The sequence below is a fragment of the Centroberyx gerrardi genome, chromosome 8 (assembly GCF_048128805.1).
Source record: "Centroberyx gerrardi isolate f3 chromosome 8, fCenGer3.hap1.cur.20231027, whole genome shotgun sequence".
NCBI lineage: Eukaryota > Metazoa > Chordata > Actinopteri > Beryciformes > Berycidae > Centroberyx > Centroberyx gerrardi.
In genome coordinates this window covers 22,113,483-22,125,576 of record NC_136004.1, presented here as the reverse complement: position 1 = coordinate 22,125,576, position 12,094 = coordinate 22,113,483, and the positions used below count along the sequence as shown (strand labels likewise).

At 42.5% G+C, this 12,094-nt stretch overlaps 1 protein-coding gene across 2 annotated transcripts in view; it reads right to left on the bottom strand.

Annotated features, from left to right (window-relative positions):
* The window catches only part of pde4d (phosphodiesterase 4D, cAMP-specific), a 137,742-nt gene that overhangs the window by 52,485 nt on the left and 73,163 nt on the right, over positions 1-12,094 (bottom strand). The window contains exon 1 of one of the 2 annotated variants that reach the window (XM_078284984.1): positions 4,031-4,802. The exons of the other annotated variant lie outside the window; for it this stretch is intronic. Coding sequence (XP_078141110.1) covers positions 4,031-4,119 — 89 coding nt within the window. The 5' untranslated portion in view covers positions 4,120-4,802. Of the gene's footprint in view, positions 1-4,030; positions 4,803-12,094 lie in introns of those variants that run through there. 2 annotated transcript variants of the gene reach the window in all.

Genomic DNA, 12,094 nt, shown 5'->3' with positions numbered 1-12,094 from the left:
AAGGCTGTGTGGCCCTATCAGTGTGAGCCGCTACACAGAGCGAGTAGAGAACACCCTTATTAAGCCTGAGTACATCACCATCACCCTGCACAGTAGGCTGACAAAGATTGATGCTGTAGGCGAGTGGCTACACACTATATCACACACACACACACACACAATCACTCTCTTGCACACTCCTCACTCACGCTCAGCGCTGGTGGTCCTCTGGGACAACAGTGAGTGATGACTTTGTCCCCTCAAAACTGGCAGTAGGTCTCTGCTGTCTCCAGAAATCCCATTTTAAAGCTCCACCTCAGTCCCAACAAAGTAACTTCGAGTGAAGGAAAGTAATCTAAAGTTTGGCTGAGATTGAGCCAGCAGCACTGGAATCAATGACAATGTGCAGTGGGAGAAAGCCTAAGAGAAATGAGACAACAATGCCTAACAATGCCTTGCGTCTCGTTATCTTACTGACACAATGTGGTAAGCCTGAGGAAGCCACCCTTGAGGGCAGAGAGAGAGAGAGAGAGAGAGAGAGAGAGAGACAGCGAGAGAATGAGACTGGATGTTCCTTTAATTAACATTTTCCTTAAAAACAAGAGAAAAACACATCAAAACGGCCCATTTAAACCATCTATTACCCATTGACTATCCACACCCTGCAACATTCAGTTCCCACAGAAGGAGAGAGGGAGAGAGAGGGAGAGAGAGAGAGAGAGAGAGAGAGAGAGAGAGAGAGAGAGAAAGAGGCGATGCAGCAATGCATTTCAAATCCTTTTCCGTTTTCTAAATATAGCCTCATCTATCCTCTCTCCCCCTGGTCTCAGCACCAAGTACCGAGCCACTGGATTCACTTAATTGGATTACTACACATACTTTTCATTTCTGGTTTGTGCTTAATGAAGTTTATACACTCATATATCTGTGTGTACTCATTGTCGTGCTGAAGGTAAAGCACAGGCATTTAAAAAGGTGGGTGTGAAAGGAACCATCTGAGATCAAACAGCGTGTCAACAATTAGATTGTTCCTGAGAGTCTACATGCGTTAATGATAATCAGTGATAATCATAGTGGTCAATAAAGATGCTGACCGTATCGACTATATGTGTGCCTCTAACAGTAACCCTGTAATAATACATTGTGTCCTGCTGAGAGAGAGAGACAGACAGACAGAGAGAGAGAGAGAGAGAGAGAGAGAGAGAGAGAGAGAGAGAGAGATGAACATGGAGAGCATTAGCCAGTTATGTTGTTCCATGGCTTCAGTGCATAGTCTCACCTCTGGAATGAGATGCATGTGGGTTGTTTGCATTTGCATGTTAAAATATGTGCATTCAGGATTCAGAGGTTCTGCATACATACATTACGTGTGTGTGTGTGTGTGTGTGTGTGTGTGTGTGTGTGTGTGTGTGCATTTATTTGTATACACCAATGTGTTTTTGTTACTGTGCAGTATGCATAGCTTTGTGTTAATGTCCCTAAACTCCACTGCTCCTCTGCTTGTGTAGGTCTGAGACAGAGAGAAGGAGACTGGTCCATTATCAAGGTACAATGAATAATACAGAGCCTCCTGAAAGCTCCTCTGGACACACACACACACACACACACACACACACACGCATACACACACGCACACACACTGATGGTGCATTCCTTTACTGTGGGGAAGAGAGAGAGAAAAAAATCCCTGCCTGAGGTCTAAATAGAGTCTGACAGGCTCATCTCCCATTCTCAGAGACTAATGCCCTATTCTGACAACCATGGCAGCCCTGAATTGTTGTTCCAACACTGTCACTAGATTTGCTACATCCATCCAATTCATCAACACAATACATTCCAGCAGACTGTGAAGTACATCTCAGTCAGATTTCTCAAATTAATAAAGGAATTACAGCAACAAGACTGTGTCGAAGCTGGAATGCGAGGAATGATGCATGTTAAAAGTAACTTGCTTTCCTTCTCTATCTTTTTGCATGTTATGATAATTATTTCTTATTATTAACCTTTGATTATTCAAGGCCTATGATCATTATTCATAGCAGTGGCCTGGGGGGAGCAGTTTGCAAGGGAATGGGGTTTTATGCAGACACACACACACACACACACACACACACACACACACACACACACACAGACACACAAGGCAGCTAGCTTGTACTCATTCTTTTAATGTTGACCATTGAGCAGCTCCAGTGGAACAACTGTGAGTTAAGTGCTTTGCACAAAGACTTAAAGTGGACATTAAAGTGCTGAGCTTGGAGAGAGTGTTTCATATGCGCTAAGTCCACCCAGATCTGTCAGAGATGTCTGTTGATTCAAACCAGAGACTCCCCAGTCACAAGCTCACTTCTCTAAACTTTACGCTATGGCCACCCATGCATGCATCTGAGTGCATGTTTATACTGTCTATGACTGAGCATGTGTGTGATAATCCCTGCCAGTGTGTGGAGAGGAGTGGGGAGGAAGGAAGAGGGATGTTTTGCTGTGTTTCTGTTTACGTAGCTGCCCATGGATTAACTAGGAACATTCGACACTGCTTCCCCCTTCAAAGGCCAACTCGCCTACTCTCCTGTGTGTGTGTATATGAGTGTGTGCATGTGTGTGTGTTTGTGTGTGCGTGTGTGTGCGCACGCATGTGTCTGTGTCTTGACGTCTGTACAGAGCTCATCTGTTCCTCCACATTTTTCCTTCTATCCTCTATCTACTTCTCCGCAGCTCTCCCTTTCATTTTCTCTGCTGAAAAGGTCAGCGAATGCCCCCTCCATTCATTCGAGCCCGAAGTTCTACTCAAATAAACAATTTATTTTATGATGTTAAAGTGAACACTAAAACCTGATAGCTGGCATTATCTGGCGCATCTCGTCTTCGGCAATATGAGCAGACGTATCAGTTGAATCACTGGTTCCTGTTGATGGGTACAGTTTGTGCCACATAGAACGGTTTGACATATTCAGCTCATCTTTCCAGAGCCTCCTGCCCTTGCATGCTTCGTCTAGCCCACCACTGTGAAGGACCATGAAGGAGGAGAGGAGACTGAAAGACGTGTGTGCATGTCAGCACCTAACTTTAAACACAATTAAAATGAACCACATGCCCGGAGGCCCACGCATGTCTATGAGTCAGAAGAACATAAAAATATATGGTGAAGGCTGTGTAGAGTGATGTGTGCATGCATGTGTACTACACCATACTGTTAGTCACTCCACAGAGAAGGCTATTGCAGATGAAAAACTGTGGACAAACAGGTCTGATAGACAGCAACAGAACTACTGCTACTACCTCATTCCAGGCTATGAGGAAAAGAAAGAAGATCTCCTGTGATGGCCTGTGAAGGGTTTTTTCGAAAAGTGTTTATGAAAAGTGTTAATATGTGTTGTTTATACCCCAACAGCACACTCTTATGACATCGATGACTCCTCTGTTTTTCTCCCAGTTTATACTGCAGCTGTGAGACAACTATATTCCCATAGACACCCATCCTAAATCTGCTTAATCAAAACAAGACAGCAGATAAATCAACAACACAGCACTTTCACCAAGTTATTTTTCCAGCTTGTTTTGCTCTTGAGAAGCATTCTCCCGCTCATTGTTACAGTACCTCGGTGCGCTTGCTATTCCTGACTTACCCTCTCATTTATGGATCAACTCAAGCATTTAGTGTGGGAGAAAACGACAGGAAACGTCTGGCCCATTTAACAATAAATTTCCCTGAATGCAGCTGAGCTGAGCTGGGAAACACTATGCTGGGCTGGGCTGGGCCAGCCTTAGGGGAGCCCTAACCTCACTACAAAACAACACAGACAGAAACGCACAGACACACACACACACACACACACACACGTATGAATGAATCTGCACGCCAACACACATGCAGAGTTACGTATATTATGTGTTGTAAACAAACCCATACACATATAAATGGACAGAGACACACTGTAAAGCAACAGTGGTAAAGGTAAAACAACACAAAAGCAGACACAAAAAGTAGACACATCCACATGCATCACTACACACACACACACACACACACATCACCACTACCAATACTCACCATATCCAGGAGTGCCTCCTGAAAGGGAATTGGCTGAGGTGCATCATGGACTTCTCACTGGACACGGGTGGACAGTGTCCAGGCTTCATATCTAGGCTGTATGAGGAATGTTCCCTACCTGTTAACCTTTCACCCTTTGAACCCCTAATCTATCTATCTAACTCTCTATCTATCTACAGACACTGGCCCACAGTATCCACAGGCCCCAGCACAACATGCACAGTCCCATACTGCAGTCCGCTGCTGTGCTGTGCCCATTCAGACTAAAATTCCAATAATGAGCCCCTTCTAAACTTCCACCTTCACCGGTTTGTCCTCAGGGCATCATTGCAAGAAGCACCGGCTTACATCCTACAAGGCAATCTCAAAATGAAGCTACATAGCGCCTTAAAATCCATTGAGTTCCAGGAAAGAAAGCAAAATCCGAAGAGAAGATAATGATAAAAAAAACATGAACTGGAGCAGAGTTAAGCCCAGTGTGAACTGTGTATCTCAGTGACAAAGTCTCAGTAGCGCGAGCACGCAGGCGGCCACCCAGCAGAACCAGCTAAGCTCTCCGGCCGCTGCTCTTTTTTCCGTGGGATTCTTCCAGCGAGGGTTTGGAAATTGCTGTCCCACATCCACATGGTGAACCGGTTCAGGGAGTCATTCCTCCGGAAAACATTCCTTTTCCTGACAGCCAACGACGCTGGTTGGAGAGGCAGCGGTAGTCAACACCAGCATGACAGAGCATGTTGCACACATACACACACTCACACACACACCCACACGCTCACACACTCACACACCCTTTCACTCTCTCAGCTTCCCCCCTTTTCTCTCTCGTACATTGCCTCCCTCTCTCTGTTCTGCCTGCTCACAATCTCCCAGGGAGGGAAGAAAGAAAACCGGGAGGAAAAAAACAGTGAGGCTAGAGTACCCCCCCCCCCCCCCTCTCTCTCTGTCTCTCTCTGTCTCTCTCTCTCTCCCTACCCCTCCCTCCCTCTCTGTGGACTAGTCAGTGGGATGTCCTGACCCTTTGAGAGTGTAAGAGGTGCGCCTGCTCCTTCAGTCTCCAGTAAGCTAAACCTATTGATCCTCTTACCACACGCTGTTCCACTTCATTCAGAGAGGAACACATATACACACACGTGCAAATACACACCAACGCAAATACACACATTCGCACGCACACCCTCTAGAGCACAAAGCAATATGGGGAAAGGGTTGACAGGAGTAATTTCCCAAAATCCTCCTCCCTCCTTAAATCTTGTACAGGGAAGTACAAGCTCTACTTCTCTTCCTCTTTCTTCCTTAAGTAGTACATGATTGTCTCTATTATATCTCCTTTCCTCATCACAACATTGCTGCGGTTTTCCTGTCACAGATGTATATATATATATATATATATTTTTGCTACTCTAAGCAACCCCTCTGTCTAGCTCTAGTGTCTGCATACATGTCAATGAACCATGAAATTTCAAACCGCAGAACAAATGTCGACTTGTGTTTCCCTGCATGTGTGTGTGTACTATATGTGTGACATGGGCTGGATGGTGTGTGTGACTGTGCGTGCAAGGAAGCATGCAGGGGCCTCTCAAGGCATGTTTGTTTCAAGAAACTTGTTATACAGGATGTCATGGCCCTGACTGCAGCATAATGCATACCTCTGTTCCTACAGCAATGACTTCAGGCCCCAGATGTAGTCAGCGATCACGCCTATAAGCCAAACAGGAATTAGAAACAGTGCATGTCATACTACATTTAACACCTACTCAATTATCTTAAAAACAAAAAAGAATTATGGCAAAAACTACAATTCATAACATTAAAAATATTTAAGCTATTTAAGAACGCAATGTCTGTGTACGTGTGTGTCAGTTTGTGTTTATGTGTGTGTGTGTGTGTGTGTGTGTGTGTGTGTATGTGCGGCTTTTGCACACACATATCAATTTGCGCATTTGCGTGTGAGTGGCATTGGCAAGGAGGTTCTGGGTTGAGGTTGGGGTTAGAGCACTAAGATTGTCTGTGTGTATGTGTGTGTGTGTGTGTTTTGCATTAAAAAACCATAGCCGTGGCAAGGCTCCAGTTGCTGCGGTCTGAAAAACAGGATCCAGGGCTGCTTCTTACACACATCCTGCCCAACACACACGTCAGCAGCCTCTCAACTCCTGCCAAAAGTCAAACCACCTCACAGCCTCTGTAAACCTGCACCTTCACCCACAACAGGCACCCATGAACAGGGTGGAGGAACGCAGAAGGTTGAGGAATCTGCTTGCGGGGAAAATGAAGATAGAACTGAAATTCTCTGGGGGGGTGGAGTGCGTGTGTGTGTGTGTGTGTGTGTGTGTGTGTGGGGGTGGTGTTAGCAGTTTAGGCAGCAACAGGGAGGAAAATTCAATTTAAGGTGCTTTAAAGGTTAAACAAGAAAGCACCTATAAAGCGCTAGCGCACCTGTTATTCATTATGCACACATGCAGAGAAAAATCCACACACGAGTATGGTCTCTCTTGATCTCTCTCTCTCTCAGTCTCATGCACGCACACACACACACACACACACACACACACACACACACACACACACACACACACCACACATGCTCATCATATCTTTGCAGCCATCTCTTATCCAAATAGACACTGAGGACAGCACTCTAATAATAGCATATACACTGTATGTCCCTGTGTGTGTGTGTGTGTGTGTGTGGGGGGTATTACATAATCTTAGTCCCTGCGTTGGGGCTCTTGCCCCCTGCTCTACTCAACACTGGTGAGCTGTCACGACTCATCCTGCAGCCTGACAGAGAGAAAGACAGGAGGAGAGAGAAAAACAGAGAGAGAGAGAGAGAGAGAGAGAGAGAGAGAAAGAGACAGAGAAGCAGGAACAGAAACAGAAAACGAGAAAGGCATGGACAGAGAGACAGAGAGAAACACAAAGACAGAGTGAGGAGGTAGAGGGTGGAAGGAGATAGACATGACAGCACTTCTTGGAAAACGAGGTTGGGGAACTGAGGAGAAAAGGGCAAAGATAGCAGGAGAAGGAAGAGACGAAGGGGGAAATGCTCAGCTGTGACAGAACAAGCCAAGATAGATGAAAATTAAACTAAAGATGAAATGTAGCTGCTCTGCAGGGACGCATGGCATAGAAACCTTGAAAAGAATATTTACCAGATGCAATAACATACTACAGCCATATACTACTGCCTCAGTATTAACCCATCATCATCTGCGACCCCTGCTTGTGAGCAGAACAATGCATTTTCCATCTACAAAACATCACATCATATTTGAATCAGCAGGCCTTTTTCATTACATTAGCGGCTCTTTACGGTTCTCTGTGGCTGGGGATCAGGGAGAAAGGGCCGGATTACACAGCGGAACAAGCGGGTATCGATTTCATGTGTGCTGACATTTAGCAAAGTACTTTTCTTCATTTATCTCCAGATCGATATTCCAGAGAACACAGGCTGAACAACCTCAACAGTCAAATCATAGAGCAGGTACAACAGCATGGCCTTCCAATGCCATGACCGCTTTAGCTCCGGGCGTTTTGTAAGACACGACACAGATGGCAAATCTCTATTTATCAGGTCACCAAAGCTGAGAGGAAAGGAATGTATCAATATCAATATAGTGTACTGTATATTACGGCTTAATCACATCATGGTATTACTGTGTGGCTACATGCCGTTATTTCTATACTGCAGTTTATGTGAAGCGGTTTAGCCACTTAAAAGCCACTTACTGTAGATGCATCTGTCTATATTCTCCATCACAATCATCACCGCAATCACCCAACATACTTTACATTCAAATGCGGAAGCAAATCTCTATAGAGAGCGAGTGAAAATGTTTTGTTCCTCTGAGGGAGACGTGGGGTATCTAGGCCAGCTGTCCATCACTCTGTCTGTCGCCGTGGAAATGCCTTGGGCCCAGTCCTCCTCCTTGCCATTCACAGATGGTTATGCGGTGGCATTTCAGCAAAGGTTAACTCATTCCCCCTTCAAATCAGATATTTGTAATTAGATGCCCACATCTAATGGGGACATGGAGGCTTCAAGGGCCATTTGTAGAATGTGAAGAATGTTTAAGTGCCTAAAAAAGATGCCACTGCACACTTTTGGAGTGGCTTGACAAGAGGCTTATTCGACTCTTTGATTTTAAGACAGTGTTACAAGAAAGCTCTAGCTGAAGTGATTGCTGGAATACAACTTTTGTGTGCAAATATTTAAAGGAATACACCAGCAGTTTCACCTCTGTCCGTTCAGTATTTCGTCACTAGTTATTTCACTTTTGAAATGATGAAAGTTAGCGTGTACCATCCACCAAATCAAAGAGACAGCATACATTTTATTCCACTAAGCAAAAGTGGAAATACTCTAGAGAACATTTACTAGTATTGAATATAGCAATATTACCCTTGACGACATTCTTTACAGTGATTATGGATATGACAGTGATGCACCGAGTACCATTAGTTGCGCCTATCAATTACAGTAAAGAAGATTCTGAGGGGTTTAATGGCTTTTATACAACAGTTACCAACATTTGTGTATTGTCTGAAAAAAAGTAGTATTCATGCATAAGAATAAAAACAGACCAAAACACGACCACAAATTAGCTCATTCATTACCACAAGAGTTGGCATAGCACCCAATATTATGAGATGTTTCTTTGACCAGGTAGCTGTTGCAGGTTGCTTGGCTGAAACTACTTTATATGCATGTGATATTAAATATGTTTGAGTGTCAAAAGTAGAAGTATGTTGAAAATGAAATGTATCAGTCACTATGGATTAAGCTAAACATGATAGTGATCCATTTAGGTACATTCCCATTGTTTCCTCTTAAAGCTGCTTGGCTCAATATCAAAAGCTGCATCGTTGCTTTTTCTTCTTACTACCAAGCGCGATAAATATAGATAGAATATTTGCTTTAAATGAAGTATTCCCTCAAATGGAAATATTCAAGTATATAAGCACCTCAAAACTGTACTATAAAGTACTTGAGTTACTTAAGTCCTTAATTACCATGCTTTTCACCTCTGAGCCTTCTAAAATTGCCTTAGGGGGAATTCAAGCGCAAACCAACCAGTCTTAAATAAATACACCGAGTTAGTCAACTTGTTAAGTGATGAGACACAAAGATCATCCAGTAGATAATTTGCTCTGGTGCTCCACACTGACACTTAAGCATATATTATGTTTAAGTAACTGTAGGCAACTGGCATTAGACTGACCTTTAAGTAATAAAAAGTTGTTAGCGGGTTTATTATAAGGCCTGTACATTCATACAGTTTAAAAATGAAATATCATTAACTCGATATAGCTCATGAGGTTTATTTTATTTTTAACTATTTCAGGTGAGCAGCCACTGTTGCACAGTGATTTTTAGCTGTATACAGTCTCCCATTGCCCACCACCTTCACTTCCCATGGAAAAAACAAAAACAAAAACAAAAACAAGTCACGCTCCAGGTCTTACAAGAAGAGAGACCTTTCCACAGGGAAAAGCAGTCCCTGGTAATTCAAAACAGTACATTATTCTTTCATGTTTTTTTCATGTCATGTTTCATGTAACTTTTACCAGTTTCATACACAAAACTGCCCAGCTTGGCTGCATGTAGAGCTGCTGCAAGTTCTTATTTTCTTAATTTTTTTGCATAATGCTAGTCACCTAAAATCAACACAGTTTATGATAAATGGAACATCAGCATGAACTATCTACCAGGGACACATGGATGATTTTAGTGTCTATGTTCTCATCACTTAACAGGTAAGATGACGGCCCCTCCTCCCATGTGTATTCCTTTAACACATAAGAACATAAGACAAACGCAAACATATATATACGTATGAGTAAAAACTCCACGTCAGCGCTTCCACTGTTACAGTTTCACTCATTGCAATAAAGAAGGGCGGCAATCTGCCCCTCACTCATCAGTGAATCATCTCAATCACATGGTGAGGCCACGCACCGTGCTTAAAAGCATAGTAAGTATCTAGTTAAATACCACTGTTGTGAATGGTAATATCCATTTTGACTGCTTCAAAAGCCTGTTTCCTGGAGCAGGTACAGATGGGAGCCTTCTGAAATATCAATGGCCCATAACCCCAGGCAGTCACCACTACAACACCATCTGGTGAGGATGGGTCTCGCTGACAGTTGGTGCTTGACTGTGTGATTAACTCTGCATCTCCGTCTGATACCTTCAGCTATTACTCTGTTACTTTGACAGAGAAACCGTTATCAATACCACTATTATTTCAAAATGGTAATACAGAAAATAACAGTAAGACTTTCCAATTGTCGTATATAAAATAAGGCTCCCATTGAAAATAACCCAAATTATCCTTTAATCTATCAGAAGGTTTTGTAAGAATTTGAAACACAATCATTCTGTGAGTACTTCATGATAATCTCTCAATACACAATGTACTTACATGGGCATAAGTGTAAAGCATACCAACATAATTGTTTGAACACTGTGTTGTTACACCCTTGTAAGTGCATAATGTATTAGGGAGATTATCATTAAGTACTTACAGTACACAGAATAACCAACTGTTAAAGATTAAAGGATAATTCAGGATATTTTCAACCTGGGCCTTATTTTCCTAGTTTCTGCCACCATGGCGATCGATTCTGATCAAAGTTTCGTCAAGAGCCAAAGGAAACTCAAACCCAAAGCACCCCAAACGTCCTTTTCAGCGCAATAACAGTTACTGCTATAAAAGACCTGCCTACATCCGATTTTCCAATTATCCATGGCCTGAAACTTGAATATATTAAGATATTAGATATGTTATTTTAACTAGCATAAGTTTACTGTGAATGTGAACTACCAACTGGGAAAAAACGTTCATGTTACAATTAGCATATGTGAGAATCTTTTGCAGTCTCCGATATCTCCCACTTGGCGTTACAAATTACAGAAGTGTGTCAACACAACAAAATGACAGGGAATCCACCTACGTCGGCAGTTCAAGGATTTAAAAATCAAAATTATCAGTTATATTGACACTAATACAATCAACCATATTTAAAGAGTTTAAAGAGACTTTAAAGTGAGCAAGCAAGCATTTATAGTTGATTTATTATTGGCATTACTGACATGATGGCAAAGACTAGGAAAATAAGGCCCAGGATGAATAGAACCAAAATCATCCTTTAATACAAGGGTTAATACACTGTCTTAGCTATATGAGTGCACAGTGGGTAAACTCACATTAATTATCTTGTCTTGTCAATTGTGAACATTGTGTTTTACATCCCCTGCCATTAGAGCGTACATAAAGAAGCAATTAGATGCTGCCCTGCACATTTCAATAGGAGCTTTGTACCCTGGGTATGAAATCAAACTTGGCCGCTTGCCAGAGGTGGAGAGTGATTTTGGGAGCGGGCGAGTCCAGAAAAGGAAGCAGTAGCCCAGCTGGCGAGTGAGACTGGGCAGCAGGTTCTCAATCCCATGCATGAATCAACACCAACATTTATTTAAGGTGTCATACAAATTACAGTGCTTCTCAGTATTCTATTTCTTTAGTTCCACCGTAAAATGCAAAGGGCTCGTCACTGCCTCAGCCTGTCTATCGTAAGTCTGCACTGTTACCATAGCGACAACGCTCAAATGTGATACAACGGCATTCCAGACAGGCAGGCAGCTCTTCATCTCTTCATCTTACTGACAGAAGTAGCTAGCTAACATAAACACCAGCAGCAGCACTACAAACAAACCTCATCCAAAAACAAAATCTATTTTTTTTTTTTTTTTTTTGCAAATGTATCACCATGTCCGCCACCAAATGGAAAATAAAAATGAGTATAGGGATGTCTGTGGAGAGCTGGAAGACCAGTAGGGACTGGCTATGTACAGATAAACTCACTATGTGCTGTTCAGCCTGCCAATATAATTGTAATATAATGTATATAATTTTAAAGCATGATTTACCTTAAATAATAATTTGGCTAAAATATGAAATATACAAAATAACACAAACTTCTTTTTAATGTATGTATATTTGGATATTACATTATCTGTACTGGGCTAGTAATAATTTGCCAGTAGAATTTTCTAGTAGAAATTTC